Raw genomic sequence first — 18,336 nt, forward strand, 5'->3', positions numbered from 1 at the left:
TTTCCACCTAAAATTTAAAATAAGCTCGAAATTCGAGAAAATGTGATTATCCAATTGCACAATTGCAAATTGTTGCCAACTGTTGATTCTATTAAATTTTTTGTGTAGTTGAGAAGTTGATATTGTGATCATATTGAATGAAAAAGACTAAGAAATTGTCAAAAAACCACAGATTTATTAATACTTAGAAAGACCGTTTTCGGTTATTACACCATTGTCAATCTCTGATAAACTAAAACTAAATACAAGAGCAGCAGAATTTATACTAGTAGGCGAGTACTGCTATTGGTCAAGGGCATGAACGCCTGCCATTGGCCCTCCTAGACAGTCTCCTCCCACTCAACGGTGTGACAAAATGGCGGCTTAAGCAATGATAACAAAATTTACTCTCAGTACAAAATAAGAACCAAGAAAACAAGTGTGAAAGATAATAAAACAAATATGTAAATTGAAAAACTATTGACTAATGTATGCTTACAATTTTATGATAAAACTAAATTCGTAGTGTTGTATTGGTTGAAATGAATCTGGTCATTTAAACTATCCTGGGAATTTTCCTTAATTACTCTTGTTATTTCTAAAGCCTCTAGAATATTCAAAGATCTGCCTTTGTTATTAACATGCAGAAACTCAACATTCTCCTTAACTGTGAACTTGTGATTATTTGTTATCAAATGTTCTGCAAAGTTAGATTCCCCACTCTGTTTATTCCAATCTCTGATGTGTTCTCAAAAGTTTCAAAAGTAAAATTAAAGAACACATCAGAGATTGGAATAAACAAAATGGGGAATCTAACTTTGCAGAACATTTGATAACAAATAATCACAAGTTCACAGTTTAATAATTTTTATTTAGGGTAATTTTTATTAATGTCACTTGAATCCAAACATCAAACATCATTCGCTTACACTCACAAAAATTAAGAATATTTTTAAATGATTGTATAATCACTAAAAATGAATTGAATTATCTTTCTATTTGTACGTGAATGGAATGGCCAACTTATTATTATTTTTTGCTGAGTGTGATGCCCACATGGGCTTAGGGCGTGGGTAATTATATGATAAATTAAATAAATAAATAATAAGATAAATCATTTGTCAGTAGTTAATTTGAATCCAGTATGCTTTTCAGCTAAGATTGCAACGTTATAGTTTATTAATGAATTTTCACAATCCTATTCTCATATACCCAACAAGTGGATCTTTCAAAAATAATTCTTTAGAAACACATTCATTGAAACTGTATCTTGAGAACAAGCTTTTGAAGACATTGATAAAAACTATCTATTTAGATCAATCCGTAAATTGTGATAAGAACTCACCTCATATATGTGCTGCTACTAACAGTCGACGAAATGGATCCATCCAAGCTGGTCGCTCCCGAAAGAACACTGTCACTGCAGTTTCTACCACTGTTCCGCACTCCCCCCCTCGCCGGATGGAATTCCTCGTCACTGTCATCTGAAAATCATACACTCCACATCATTCTAAAGACCAACGCACACAGCAACAGACAGGCGTGTGCAGACAGATGGACAGAAATAAAACGTTGCATGCAGAAGTAGTGAAGTACGTAGACATATAAACACGGATGGGCGTCTGTGTGTGTAGCAACTAGGGATGTCAATCCCGAGATTTCGGGATTGCTGAATTTCAATCCCAGGATTGGAAAAACAAGTTTTGGTGGTAAAATAAATTTGTATGATATTGTTTTATCTTCGTTGGATACTTTTTCGTTTTTCACTGTGTCATTCGGTTAACAATAAAAATAATAAATTAAGTTTTCAATTTTATTTTTAAGAGCTACTGATTATTGAAACACAATAAAAATGATCAAGTAGGTGGATAGCCCTACCCTTTCTTTTATTGAAGCACAACTATGTTGCTTATTTACACTTGAAAATGACTCTTAAAGAGTTGAAACTAGTTTTGCTGTAATAAAATAAAGGGTTATTTAAAGGGATAATTTTTATTGTGTTTTCAATCATGTTTTATTATTGTAATTCGATTTATTCGGGATCTCAGGATTGACATCACTAGTTGCATCTTAAGGTGCGTACAGATATACGCGCCGCGAACATGAACAATTCACCTTTAATCAGCTGACTATATCTGTATTTTTACAGAAACGGTAAGATACAGATACAAAAAGCTTGGCATCAGCTGATTAAAAGTGAATTGCTCATGTTCGCGGCGCGTAAATCTGTACGCACCTATAGATGTATCAGTAATATGAGGCACTATGATAAATTTTAATGACCTTCAGACTAAAACTTTTGATAGACTAATGCTGGATCAGTAGTGGGTTGATGTACCACCAAGATCGCATGCATGTTTATCATGACACACACATGTCCATCATGCATGTTTATCATGACACACACACGTCCATCATGCATGTTTATCATGACACACACATGTCCATCATACATGTTTATCATGACACACACATGTCCATCATGCATGTTTATCATGACACACACATGTCCATCATACATGTTTATCATGACACACACATGTCCATCATGCAAGTTTATCATGACACACACATGTCCATCATGCATGTTTATCATGACACACACATGTCCATCATGCATGTTTATCATGACACACACATGTCCATCATTCATGCATGTTTATCATGACACACACATGTCCATCATGCATGTTTTGTCTTCAGCGAGAGGCTTCTAAAATGAAATAAACAACCAATAACAATAAAAAACACTGGGAAATTACAAATTATAATGATAGAAGAATAATATATAATCTAAATCAGAGGAGAAAAAAATCAGAGATACAAAAACATAACCTCAAAACATTTTGCTCAAAGCATTTCGCTGTGATGACACAACAATGTATGACGTGTATCATATGTATCATGCATATCCTACTGTTAGTGGCCAACTTTACGTTTTATAGATATTATATTTGATCTTGAAAATCTAGTATTAGGCCTAACTTTGTCTAATGGTAATGTTGCTAGATGAAAGTAAAATTTCATTTATTTCATAGCAATAATTTTGATATGAAGCAAACTCAAAATATTAATTCAAGGCCCCCTTTCTTAATACCTTTCAAGCCCTTTTTCTAACATAATATCACTATTTTTCTTTGTGAACCGCTAAAAATGTTGACGTATGGAAATCGGTGTTAGGCCTACCGTCAACTGAAGCCGTCGACCAGCCTTGCATGGTGTGCAGACCTTTACTTTCTCGCGGCCCCTTAGTGTCGGGATTAAGTAGGTGCATCAACTGTTGTTCGATTCTCTCGTAGTCATGTTGTTCCATGCGTTTGCTTGACCTTGGACGACACATCACATTGCTGAAAAAATTATGCAATTACCAAGGAGGACTAATCTCTATAAATGATTAATATTCATAAAATAGGTCGAAATCCATTTGGTATCGTGAATCATGGTAGAAACTACATTACTGAAAAAACTTCGACACTCCAACTAAAAATAATTATATTTTGAAAATGAAGATTGATGCATCATTTGAAATTGCCCTTCTCATTATTCACGGACAAGTTTACAATACTTTCTCAACAAACATAAAACCTCATCATGCTAAATTCTAAATTAGAATATGGCATTCTATGTTGGGGTGGAGCAGCAAAAGTACATTTCAGTCCACTACAAAAATTACAAAAGCACTTTATTAGGATAATACTTTTCAAAAATCCTTTGTTCCGATCACTGGGTATTTTCCCACTTCGGCATTTATTTGCTTTTAAAGTATTAAGAATTTTCTTTTTGCGTAGAGGTAATAATGGGTTTTTTAGACCCTGATTTTCTGAAAGACAATGAGAGGATTCCATCTCACGACTACCTAGAATAAACTTCAGTTTTTTTGTGAGATCATTTGTTTATCTACGTCCAAAACAATATAACATTATACCTAATGATGGCAGGAGGAGGAGGAAAACCTCCCTTATAAATTTCACGAAAATTATAAAACCTTGGTTGTTTCAACAACATGATTTAGACAGTTTACTTCAAGTTTTATCTTAACATGTCAGATTGTAGTTTTAACCCCATTGTAATCTCTTCATGAATATATTAGTGCATTATAAGTTTTCTGAATTGTATTTTGAACTGTTTCTATGCTTCTGAATTTTTTTAGTTTTGTTATTCAACATTCAATTTTTAACTCTAAATTTTGACTCTAAGTTTCGTTCTCTGTAAACAGTATTTTTCTTAGAAAATTCTTATCATTGTACCGCAATGACCGCAGATAATAATTGTTATTTATTTTATTTAGCAACTCTTACCTCTATATTAGGAAATTTATATATAGAATGAATGTAAACTGGCAGCGTCTATGAAAAATTGCTGCTAGTATAATTTATTCTGAAACGATTATTGTATTTAACTGTTGTATTATTCAAAGGCAGAATAAAGTTCATTTTCATTTTTTCCTGTTTGTTATTGATTCGACACAGAATATATCAGTGAATACATAAATGTGATTCATATAACCTATATTTTTAGGCTGTTGTTTAAATTGGGATATGAACAATTTTAGGTTTGAGCCTGTTGTTCCTTTCCACAGGTGTTATAGATGTACTCAATGTACTTATGTTGTACTTAAATCAGTTAATGAATAATGGAATGACATATATTGTCAGAGACAACAAATCAATAGTAGTCCGGGCGCAAATGTCATTCCGTGTTCATTTTTGAGTAACAGCCGTGGAAGATGTCTCAATTTCTTCGTGAAGTCTAGCATAATAAAGATCGTGATGATGATAAGTCGAAATCACAGGCAAACACCTCGGAAACAAGATGACCGCCAAAATTTTCAGGGTTTTGCTACATCGCTTGTATTTCAATAACCGTTCAAGATATTCAACCATTATTTTAGACGAAGATATTTTCAAAATCTACCTCAACAATTTTTTTCTATAAAATTTTCTTCTAAAACGCATATTTATTCAATTATAACCTACAAAAGCCCTAAAAACTTTTTTTTCTAAATTTGTCCGAATTCCATACCATTATAACTTTTTTTTGTGCAAGAGATACAGAAATTTTAAATCAATAAAATTTAGAGCGTTTTCTCAACTTTGGAACGATTTATCTTTATGCGATGTACATCAAAAAATGAGTTCTTCAGCGTCCTCCAAAGAAAACCCTGCATGATTTCTGGTGCGTTTTTCCATACGCATGAGGTAACAAGCTAGAACTATAAAATCGATTTTTTCATGACTACTTCAAGATAGAGTCTTGCAAATGGTCTCAATCTCTTCTTTACAACAAGTCTAATAAGAATATTGACGATGGAAACAACGAAAATATTCGACATCATTGAAAAATACAAGATGGTGGTCATTATTGACAGAAATTGTTATATCGCTTGTTACTCAGTTATTTTGAGAGATATCGGTTTAGTTTTACCACCAAAGTGTTAAGAATTAACCAAACTATGATGTTCAAGAGAATCATCTCATTTCGACCACTCTTTACATTATTTATTTAACTTCAAAAACTTGAAACATACATTTTTCGGGGACAATATTTCACTTTCCACCCTTTATATGTATTCGCAGTGGACAAACACTAGTATTATTGGCTCCGTGTTGTAGAATATTTCCAAAGCTTCAAAATGACATTTGGTTGGAAGCTGTAAGTCCATATTTTACGGCTGGAGCGTCATCGGAAAGAGTAAAAAGTACTGAATTAAATTTTATAGATTTAAAATCTCTGTATTACTTGCACCAAAAAAGTTACAATGGTATGAAATTTGAACAAATTTAGAAAAAAAGTTGTTTAGGGCTTTTGTAGGTTATAACTAAAAAAATATGCGTTTTAGAGGAAAATTTTATAGAAAAAGAAATTGTAGAGGAAGATTTTGAAAAAAAAATTCGTCTAAAATAATGGTTGAATATCTTGAACGGTTGGTTATTGAAATACAAGCGATACCATGAAATATTAGCAAAACCATGAAAATTTTGGCGGACATCTTGTTTCCGATGTGTTTTACTGTGATTTCGACTTATCATCATCACGATCCTTATTATGCTAGACCTAAAGAAGAAATTGAGACATCTTCCACGGCTGTTACTCAAAAATGACCACGGAGTGCCTCATTCATGACATTTGCGCCCAGACTATAGTCACTGACCCATAAAAAGACATTTTTATTGATAAATAATTATTGTAGCAATTTATTATTAAGAAGATATTATATCGAGCATTACCTATTATCTTGGGTGCTTGGCGATGCGAAACCTGCCATCAATTCCATCAAAAGGTGGATTTGTCTTGGAGATGAGAAAACAGTCAAAGACCCAAGATTCAATTCGAATTCAACCTAAAACAAATCAAGAGAGATTGAGATTCAGATGAAATTATCACTACAATGGAGTTTTTCCAAATTGATTAATAATCATCTTTATCTATTTTAGAAAATAATGTTTTTTTTCTCCCACGATTAAAATGTTGTAGTGGAGTGTAAGGACAGAAAACAAATTGGTGACCCCAACTTCTCAGGAAACATACCGATCAAGCAATACAATATTTTCGTGAAATAATAACTAAATGATTATGAAATATCACCTTTGGTCCTTGTATGTTTCCGCCTTGTTTCAACTTTATCCTGACTTCTTGTCTTCCATTCAACTTTCCAAACAGAACTGGATTGATTGGTTCATTTTTCAAATTCTTTGGATCAATCTGAGAACCAGTCATCTCATATTCATTGGGCTGGAAAAAATATATTGAATGATAATAATTTGAAATAATTATATACTGTAAGTATATCAGGTACATGATTTCCAAAGCAGGAGAAAGCTGAGAAGAATATTTGCATCCAAATGATTTATTTAGTTTCTCAAGCTATGAACACTGGAAATGCGAATTCTTATGCAATTTGTCATCAAATAATTTTATTGATATCAATTTATTATTAGCAGTGAATTTTTCAAAACTCTCAACTCTCTAAGTTTCAATTCAGGACTTGTTGTTGCTGACTTTTAGTGATTGTGATTCTTATCGATCACTGACGTGTTCACTTTGACATTAAAGTTTAGCTTCAGAAGCCGGTAACCTAAAAAAGATTTTTGAGCGGGAAACCGAGTTTATCGTAACAGCTGTTTTTGACAGTTCTAGAATGACTTTGCAACAGTTTATATTTTTCTAGATAACACTCAACTGACACTGACATATCTCTGCAAGCTTGACTAAGCGGTACTATAATATTATAATTATTTATTAATTATTATAAAAATAAAGTCATTTGAAAAGACATTAATCAGCAGTAAAACCCTTATAACTATTAATTTACTACCAATAATATGAATAGTGACGTTGATACGGCTGGTGATATGCTGCTTTCCACTAGCTTATCTTCAAATGAGCTTGACAGTGATTTCCTAGGATTCGAGGAAGTGAGAGATAAGGACATAGAGATAATTTCCCTTAAATCTCAAATATTTGAACTTGAATTCAAACTTGAAGCAAGAGATTATTTGTATCACGAAATTAACGAACTAAATTCTACTGTAACTAAAATGAAAACAACAATTGAAGTACTCAATGCAGATAATAGTTTCTTAAGAGATAAGAATGATACTTTAGAGGCTGAACTTGCGGATCTCAGAAACTTTTATTCTCCTGGTGATACTCAACGGATTGGGAAATCATTGGATAATATTAATAATGTTTCAATTGATACCGCTAATTATTTTGATATTTTGTCAGATCTAGGAAATAAATCTCAATACACAGTAAATAGGAATGAGAAACGAGATAAAAGGGCTACGTATAATAACAGAAAAAGGTCAACAGTGAAAAATAAGAAGAAAATTGTAAATAAAGTTTTAGTGCTGTCTGACAGTCATGGGAGGGACATTGGATGGGAGTTGAATGAGCAGGTGAAAGAAAGTGGGTTTGAGGCAACGGTTATATCGAAACCAGGAGGTACTTTTAACGAAGTGACGCGGGATATTGACATGCTCACAAAAGACTACAATGTAAATGACAGTGTGGTAATTTTAGCAGGTACTAACGACGTGGTTAATAAAACAGTGCAGCCTACAAACTTAGACCTAAGTAGAATAAGGAAAATTTCTAAACGCTCTAAAGTAGTCATATTATCCATCCCATTTAGGTATGATAAACCATTAATGAATATCAATGTTAATAAGCTCAACGCATGGATGGCTGATGAAATTACAAATATACCTAACACGAAGATCATTGATCTGAACAATTTTGACATCACTGATTATACGCAGCATGGCTTGCATTTAAACAAACAAAAAGGTAAACCAAAATTAGTAAAATTGTTGAAAAATCATATCTTGGAAATGAAAAATAACACTGATTATGCAGGTAGGCCTGTATCCAATATTCCAATAATAAATTGTGGAATGGCCGAGGGTATTGATAGGAGTAGATTAGACTCGATAGGACACATGAGAGAAGAAGTGGAGTCAAATGGGCAAACTACAGGTGATAAACGTAATGAAAATGTATCTGCTGAGCTGAATGAAAATGTCTCGCTATTGTTAGGACAAACACCTCAATTTGGTGCTATGATGAATATGAGTACATCTAGTTTAAACTATTTAGTTCAAAAAGGAGAGTTGCCAACCTAAAACATTTTAAATTGAATCAAGACAAGAAAACTAGAATTAAGAGTTATAGAGTAAAAAATGTGAATTGTAAACTAAAGAATGGGTTAGTAATCTTCCATCAGAACATACAGCATTTGGAGTCTCGAATTGATGCACTAATTATTACATTACAGGAAATCAAACCAGACATAGTTATTGTGACTGAACATAAATTAAATGAAAATGAAATTCAAAAAATTAAAATACCAGGATATTATTGTAAGTGTTGGTATGTAAGGAAGTCTTTTAGGGGGGGTGGAGTATTGATATTAGTATCTGATAGACTAATCGAATGCAGAAACATCATGACTAAGACAATAAATGTTATAAATGAAGATAAGATTTTTGAGACATGTACAATCGAAATAGAAATATATAACAAGAAATATATTGTAGCTGGATTTTATAGAACTCCATCAGAAAATATTGAGATGTTCCTGGAAAAATTTAATCGATTTTTAATAGAGATCTGTAAGATTAATAAAAATGTAGTAATAGGGGGAGACTTCAATGTCGATGTTTTGAGGGAGGGTAGAAAGAAAACTGATTTTATCAATGTAATAAATATGCATGGATTAAAATATACCGTAGATATACCCACTAGAATAACTGACTCATGTGAATCGGCAATTGATAATTTCATCACCAGTCTTAACAAAAGGGATATTCTTGTGGAGTGTTTAATTACGGCACTCTCGGATCACGATGGGCAAATTTTCAATATATTAGATGTAAATAATAAGCTTAAAAGTAAAGGAGTTATTAAAAGGGTTAGGAGGTATGAAAATGATCAAATTACTTGTTTTAAGAATGACCTAGCCACAATAGACTGGACTGAGCTCTATTTGAGTCCTGTTGAGAGTAAATTCACTTATTTTTACAATTCACTAAAGTATTTTAATTGGCATTTTCCTCTAAGTAGAATTGTGAAGAAGAGACTTAAAAATAAGTGGATTGATGTTGAAGTTGTCAATGAGCACGAAAATCTCATACAAGCTAATAGATTATTTAGGACAAATAAAAGTGATATCAATTTGAAGGAAAATTTAAAAGCTCATAAGAAACGCTTTAGAAAAACTATTAAATTAAAGAAAACTAAACACATTGAAGCTAAACTAAAAAATTCAACAAATGTAAATAAAACAATTTGGCATATAGTGAATACCGAGACACAAAACAAAAATGATAAGGTTTGCAAGAATATTTTACTCAGGAATAACAATTTAGTTATAGATAATCCCTATGATGTCGCAAATATGCTTAACACTAATTTTGTAGAAATGGTCGATACTCATATTGTACCGAATCTAAGCAGATCTGGCACACCAATAAATGATAAAGAGCTACATATCACAGATTTCAAGTTTATCTCCAAAACAATTGATGAAGAGACATTGTCCAATATCATCGATTCAATTAAACCAAAGTGGTCAGCAGGGTATGATGAAATTCCCATGAGAATTATAAAAGAAGCTAAATCATTCCTAATTAAGCCTCTGCTACATGTAATTAACGCGTCACTCATACTTGGTAAGTATCCAGATGAACTAAAAGTATCAAAAGTGATACCAGTGTTCAAAAAAGGAGATCCTTACGATCCTTTAAATTATAGACCTTTAGCAATTCAACCTTCAATGGCAAAAATATTTGAAAAAAGTATGCTAATACAGCTTATTAATTATTTTGAAACAAACAAATTACTAGACACGGAACAACATGGTTACAGAAAAAACAGGTCTACAACGACTGCCTTGATAGAGTTTATTGAAAATATTTTAGAGAAATTGGACAAAGGGTACAGCATTGTTGGCACCTTCCTAGATTTAACAAAAGCATTTGACTCTGTAGATCACAGAATATTATTAAAAAAACTAGAAACTTATGGAATTTGTGGAAAAGAGCTCAACTGGATGGAATCATATTTGGTGGGTCGAAGTCAATATGTAAATATAAAATATTATGATAAAAATAAAGTAAGTGATGTTAAATCTAGTTTAAGGTACATGAACTACTCTGTTCCGCAGGGATCTGTTTTAGGGCCATTTTTGTTCCTTTGCTATTTGGGGGGATTACCAAAATATGCGAAAGATTTCATTGAAAGTACTAAATTTTGTATGTACGCTGATGACATTAGTTTAAGCATATTCGACAAAGATTTGGATATAATCGAAGAAAAATGTAATGACACAATATTGCTTTTAAAAAACGTTTTAAGTAAAATGAACCTTTTATTAAATAATGATAAAACGAAATTTGTACATTTCACCTGTAGAAATCCCAAAAGAAAAAGTACACTGAAGCTAAATAACCTAAATAATAACATAAAATTTTTAGGCGTAGATCTAGATAACAAACTCAATTGGGAAGAGCATGTATCAAGAGTATGTAAAAAAGTAAGTACAGGAATATTTGCACTAAGAAGGCTGGCACCCATTTGTAATTTATTAACTTTGAGATCCGTGTATTATGCCACTGTCCACTCTCATATTTCATATGGCATTGAGATTTATGGTGGGACTAGTGCATTTAACTTGAATAGGATATTAAAACTCCAAAAAGAAGCAGTAAGAAAAATATTCAATTTAAATAGACAAGAGTCGTGCAGGACATTTTTTAAAAAGTTAGAATTAATGACTGTGTATGGACTTTATATTTATAAAACAATATTACACGTGAAAAATAATGAAGACAAATTCCCCAGGCAAACCAGTGTGCATGACTATAATACAAGAAATAGGAACAACTTTATTATCAGGGAACATAGTAAAGAGAAGTACAAACAAAGCCCGACCTATATGGGCATCAAATTCATCACTTACCTTCCTACTAAGATTAATCATGAAAAAGATATTACAAGGTTTAAAAACAAACTGAAAAAGTATATCGTGGAATTAGAATTATACAGTTATGAAGAATTTTATAGTGCCAACTCATTATGTATTTAGACTACCTATTGTTGATGTATTTTGTTTTTTACTTGTATTTATTTTATTATTTTGAAAATAATAAAGAAAGACGCATTCATGTACATTTTGATGTATGTTTTGAATAAAGAGATTGATTGATTAATTGTTATGCGTACATGGGCCGAAATTATTTTAATAGTAATTCAGAGTTGTCCCTATTCTACATCTGTGTAGCCTCTAATGAATGTTTCAGCCACTGGCAGACCTCATCCTCAGCTGCATATGGAGCACTCAGATCTCCATCAAATGTGAAACAATGTGCATTTAGACAGGCGGTTTTGCATAGTATTGGCAAATCAAAAGATAGCGTAGAAAGATGCTATATTTTGTCTAAGGTATTGGTATTCACCACATACACATCGGGAATTGAGGTGTATCCCCAGCTCAGCACATCTACCAACTGAACCTGTTTAGATGCATTCTTTGCAGTTCAGCTGTATCAATAGATCAATGCAGCATTCAAAGAAAGATTAATCTCTCCGAACACCAAAGGTCAGAGTTCCATTGAATTATTACCATACAAAACGCAGTGAGCTATGAGAAGCATACACACATCTCAAATTCATTCAACGAAGACAATACTAAGTAGTCCAAAAATTTATTCATGAGTTAACTGAACATAAAATACATCTCATTCTTTATTTTTTTCAAACCCATATCTTTTAAAAATAAATATATCTTTCAATTATTTTCTTAGTGCTTTTTACTATCACAATAGCATTTAATGAATAAAGTGTTACCTTTATTAGAGATCTAGACATAGTGCGACTATCAGCCGGGAATTCATCAGTATATATCGTCACACCTTCGCAATGGAATTTACTGGCTGAAAATGCAGAGTTTTGCAATACTCTTTCACCCTCGGGAACATTTGCAGCGTCCATATTGAAACCCGCCTCATCGCAGTAATCAATGCTGTTTAAAAGAGATACATTTGATATTAGAACTGCTATATAAAGTCAAGAGAGAAAAAAGCTCCAAGAAAATTTATGAACGCGAATAATTAGGAAATTAATAGAACAATATTATTCAGAAAATTAATATGAGTAATTAAGAAGTTCCTAATTTTTTTGAATTTACAATGGCACAGGCCTAAAAAGCATGTGTAAGAGTATGTTGTCAAAAAGGTATAATCTATTTCATGTAGTTGTAGTTTATTGTTTTTTAGATTAAATATTTTTTATTGATCTACTGTATTTACATTGCAGAACTTTCAAAGTCTTAAAATTATACAATTTTTCAAAACGTTCAGATGTAGTCAATTCACACTTTAACTATAATATTAATTGAAAGAGGATAAAATATTCTTGTACTTACTTTCTGACTCTGATCTCCAACCCGACCCCTGTTCGGCTATCTTTCTGCATATATTCCACACGGAGTAAAGCGTCAGTAAATTTAACTTTTACCCTGGTCAAAACTGAAAAAAACAATATTGACATTTTCAGCGACTAGTTTCAATTGAATCTAAAGCGAATATTCCAAATATTAGTATAATGGTATAAAGGTAAATATTATATAATGGTATATTAGTATATTGGTATAAAGCACTGCCCCATTGAACTTAATGTTGCTTGCATTGTCTAGTGACTTCAGAAATAAATTATCCTGACTTGATAATATTATAATACTCAATCATGCTATTTTAATTATGTTGGCTTTGAACCATAGGCAAACAGTTCGCACCACGAATGAATGAGCGATTCCTTCAAGTTAATTTAAAATGTAATACGTTTTCATAAATAATTCTTAAAACTACAGTTAATATTGGGAAGAAAGTTTAATGTATGATTAATTCATCAATCACTTTTTATTCCAATCAACACAATACAATATAAATAAAAAAAATCACAATCAAAAATAAATTTCCAATTAAATACATAAACAGGCTTTATGGCGGAGTGTGCTGAAAAAAAGAAAGGAGGAAAAATACCTAGCCAACTATGGTTTCCCATGTAATAGGCAGGTAAAGGGTATAAAAGTAAGGAAAGAAGGGGTGGAGAGGAGAAGAAAAAGGGAATTATTGGAGAAGATAGTAGGAAAAAAGAGAGAAAAAATAGATGACAATTTAAAAAACAATGGAGAATATATTAAATCAATATTATTCTAACGACTCTTTTTGTCAATTTGTTTGTTGAATCGTTTTTGCCATTAACACATTACATAATCTAGTTAAAGTTATTCAAATAGACATTTTGCATAGTTCTTTCATCAACGCAATAAATGAGGATAGTGGGAATTTTTACTGTACATTGTTGAGTTGCAGAAGAAAAAGATTATATTCTATTTACTCACTTGAGTCAATAGCTTGAGCGAACTTTTCGATTCCCTCAAGCGGATTGCTGTGATCGGCCTCGCTGGTTTCCTCCATGCATTCAGCGGCCATCTGCATGCTGCTCGTAGAAGCCATTGAGCTCCACATTGAGTCGAACATCGAAGCACCTGATCAACAATTCATAATTCAATATTAAGGCGTTAGTATATTACTTTATATACAATTACTTTACTACAATATTAGAATAACCGTAATAATTAGTAATAGTTTTGTGCTTTGTTGCGGAGTGAAGATATTTATTTAGCTGTTACGAGTATGTCTGAAGACCGTCACTTTATTAATATGAAGACTATACAGAGTGAGTCATATGTATAGGAACCCTTCAATAAGTTGGAGACTGTTGTAAATATAATACTGTAACTTTCAGGATAATTTATTGGTCAAATACTCTACCTTTTGACGTACAACTGAATTTCAACCCCTCGTAAGGTGGTGACTTAGGGGTTGTAACTAGAATATTTTAAATGTAAACACCCATTGTGTGGAACATAATTTTAAAAGCCGTTTTAACCAAGAAAGATGACATCAATCAAAATGTTCTATGATACTTGTATCCACAATGGCGGCTGATTGAATTTGTAGTTTTTAAGGAAATGAGGGGTTGTAACTCGAATATTTAAAATTTTAACAACCATTGTGTCATACATCATTGTTAAGATCTTTCTAAAACAAGAAAGATGACTTCAATAAAAATGTTCTCTGATACTTTTATCCAAAATGGCGGCTGATTGAAGTTTTAGTTTTTAAATAAATAATTCATGAAGTTCAATCAGCCGCAATTTTTGATACAAGTATCATAGAACATTTTTATTGATGTCATATTTCTCGTTTTGAAAAGGCCTTTAAAATGATGTATCACACAATGGGTTTTTACATTCAAAATATTTGAGTTACAAGCCCTCATTTCTTTAAAAACTAAAACTTCAATCAGCTGCCATTTTGGATACAAGTATCATAGAACAATTTTATTCGATGATATATTTCTTGTTTTGAAAAGGCCTTTAATGTTGTACCACACAATGTGTGTTTAAATTAAAAATATTCTGGTTGCAACCCCTACGTCACCACCTTATGAGGGGTTGAAATTCAGTTGTACTTCAAAAGGTGGACTATTTGACCAATAACTTATCCTGAAAGTTACAGTATTATATCTACAACAGTCTCCAATTTATTGCAGGGCTCCCATTCATACATATGACTCACTCTGTATAGTACAGCGCAATATCTCGCCTCTCATCATCGTCAGTTTCAAGCCTGGAGCACATGTAGGCTTCGTCCTCGGAAAAAAATATGAATTAAAGTATTAGATAGATAATCATCGGCAATATTGGATCATAGCCCTAACGTCAACACCTAAAAACTAAATTTGGATATATATATATATATATATATATATATATATTATATATATATATATGGTTGGATTCAAACTGCAGTCTTCTCGGTTGAGAAAGGAGACACAGTCTCCGAAAATTTCCCCCATTTCTAATGTAAGTTTTTAAGTGTTTTCAATCTATTTATATCGTGTCTCCTGTTTTAATTTATATTACAAACTTTAAAGTGTCTTCTGTTATGTGCTATATATATATATATATATATATATATAATATATATATATATATATATATATATATATATGATTAATTATATGAAAATTAAATATATGATTAATTTTAAAGAAAAAGTGTTGATATCAATGAAAAGTTAGTTAGTTGAGTAAACCATAAAACATATAGTAGGCTATAACTGGAGGGGAGTGTTTCTTCTCTTTTGCAATATTTACTAATATTATACTGCTATTGAACATATATTTGAATGCTTGATTGGTTGGAAGATTATTGAATTCATTCATTCAAATGCACAGATTCTCATCATTATTTAATTATTACCTATTTAACAACTTGTGACTATTCAACAACTTGGCTTGTAACTAGTAGCTACAAGCCAGGAACTTCAATGAAAAATGCTTAGAAATTTGACTCTATAGTTAGTGTAAATAAGTTGAGACTTAGCCCTCCATCCGAAGAAATTACAGGGTTGCCAAGTCGTGTAAAATTGCAACTTTCTAAAATTTCCAATTCAACGTCAGAATTGGATGTAGAATATCATCCCCGATATCCTAGTAGTACTAAAAAAGCTTCAGGGTTGAAGGATTAAAAGGAAATTCAACTTTTATGATAGAATTGGAAACATCGCGAAGATTTGTTTTTCTTTTGAATATCACTTCTCTCAGAATCATGGGGCGTCGTAATGCGTAATAATTTTATATCAAATTAACGGGGAGAATGTCTCCTTCCTATTGGTGTCTGGGTGGATAATTTTTATCCGACTTATAGCTATTTTTTAATTAATGATTATGTTCGTCAATGTCGAGACATTTCGAGCAGAAAACATGAAATTTTCGACATGCTAGAAACTTTTTTGTTTCAAAAGATAAGTAGGTGGTGAAAGCGGGAAAGTTTCTCAGAAATAATTTAAATTATTTTTCCAATTGGCAAACGTACTCGGAAGAGCGTATTTTGGCCTCTCAGGAGTTTCAAAGTCAAGGATAGCGACTGAATGGTGTGCCACCATAATGCTATCAATAGCTGGGATCAACAAAAACAAAATACAGAATGATTGAAAAATTCAGCAACTGCAAGCCATATGATTATAAATAGTGAAAATGACAACCTAGCCTCGAATAATCCAAGCGGTGTTTCATTACATCTTTTCTATAGGCAATCAGCTGCTTGCGATTGAGATAATTCAGTTAAATATCTTTTAAATTGCCAGCCTTCAGCATACAATTTGGTACACAATGCATACCATGCATCCGCTCTCCTATCTTTAAAATTCCTTGGAGACCAAAATACGATCTTCCGATCTGCGAAATGATTCCGCAGTGTAAACGTTGTCAGCGGTTTGTTCATACTCAGGCATTCTGTCAACAAGAACCTGTGTGTGTGAAGTGTGCTGGAAAACACTGGACTATTTCATGTACCACGGCTAAACAAACCCCAGCCAAATATTTCAATTGTACTGAGCTAACTACAGAGGCTGTCTCATCGCTAAAGAAGTATTGGAGAACCACATACAACCCAACAGAGAAACTTTACTTCAAGAAAGTACACTGGAGAAATATCCTATTCTCAAGTAACAAAACCCACTCCAAGCCTACAACAAGAAAACCAGTCAACCAAAGCAGCAGCAACAACAACAACAACCAGTTGATAAGGTTTTGCAGGAAATTTTTAACAGTTTAAACATTCTTTCTGGACGACTTGACAGCTTGGAAGGGAAGAGTAAGAGTATCGAGAAGAGAACTAAAAAAATCTGGTGTGGCGCACTCACACAACTTTCCTTGCCGTTATGAAAATTGATCACCTGACGCTGGTGTTCCCGCGCATCTCAGGTGATGTTCCCTCGCACACAAGTCTACTGTTCGAAGATTTGATCCAGCTGGTGATAGGACAATAACGCTGGAAACACACGAGGTCTGCTATCTCTTCATAGTGAATGATTCAATAGAATCAACAGTTGTCAACAGTTTGCAATTGAAATAATCACTTTTCTCGAATTTCGAGCTTATTTTCAATTTTAGGTGAAAATGTTAGTTAACATTAATTGTAGAGATTTTCATGCTCAATCTTTTCCACCTGAATTTTTTTGTTCAAATTGTATCTGAAGCCTGATACTTGGGAATATAAAATCAAACTTTGCATAGATGGGGCGGAGCTCCTGAAATTTTTACAGATATGGGACTCATGGCAGTTGATAGAGCTTATCAATGACTAATTTAGGTATGAATTTGATCAAAATCGTTGGAGCCGTTTCCGAGAAAATCGCGAAAAACCCTGTTTTTGACAACATTTTCGCCATTTTAGCCGCTATCTTTAATTGAATTTGATCGAAATTGTTCGTGTCGGATCCTTATAGGGGAAGAACCTCAAGTTCCAAATTTCAAGTCATTCCGTTAATAAGAGATGAGATATCGTGTACACATACACTCATACACTCATACACACACACATTCAGACCAATACCCAAAAAAAACACTTTTTTGGACTCAGGGGACCTTGAAACGTATAGAAATTTACAAATTGGGGTACCTTAATTTTTTTCGGAAAGCAATACTTTCCTTACCTATGGTAATAGGGCAAGGAAAGTAAAAAATGAATATTGCAAGCCAACAAGATATAAGGATTGCTACCTGGAATGCCAATGGAATAAATAATATCAAAAATAATAGAAAACAAGAAATAGAAATATTTCTAAAGACCCGAGATATAGATGTGTGCCTTATTTCTAAAACCCATTCAACTGAGCAGACTCACTTCAAAATCAATGGATATAATGTTTACGAAACTATTCATCCTCAAAATCAAGCAAGAGGTGGAAGTGCTGTGATAGTGAAGGAGAGTATTAAACA

The 18,336-nt window shown here is 32.5% G+C and overlaps 1 protein-coding gene across 3 annotated transcripts in view; it reads right to left on the reverse strand.

Moving 5' to 3' along the window:
• LOC111056989 (autophagy-related protein 2 homolog B) overlaps positions 1-18,336 on the reverse strand; it is a 113,131-nt gene that overhangs the window by 82,424 nt on the left and 12,371 nt on the right. For all 3 annotated transcript variants that reach the window (XM_039427516.1, XM_039427517.1, XM_039427518.1), the window contains 7 exons: positions 13,886-14,032; positions 12,908-13,010; positions 12,331-12,505; positions 6,565-6,711; positions 6,207-6,319; positions 3,166-3,326; positions 1,325-1,463 (listed from right to left, as the gene is read on the reverse strand). In XM_039427516.1, the coding sequence (XP_039283450.1) occupies positions 1,325-1,463; positions 3,166-3,326; positions 6,207-6,319; positions 6,565-6,711; positions 12,331-12,505; positions 12,908-13,010; positions 13,886-14,032 (985 nt within the window). The remainder of the gene's footprint in view (positions 1-1,324; positions 1,464-3,165; positions 3,327-6,206; positions 6,320-6,564; positions 6,712-12,330; positions 12,506-12,907; positions 13,011-13,885; positions 14,033-18,336) is intronic.

Source organism: Nilaparvata lugens, chromosome 4 (genome assembly GCF_014356525.2).
Source record: "Nilaparvata lugens isolate BPH chromosome 4, ASM1435652v1, whole genome shotgun sequence".
NCBI lineage: Eukaryota > Metazoa > Arthropoda > Insecta > Hemiptera > Delphacidae > Nilaparvata > Nilaparvata lugens.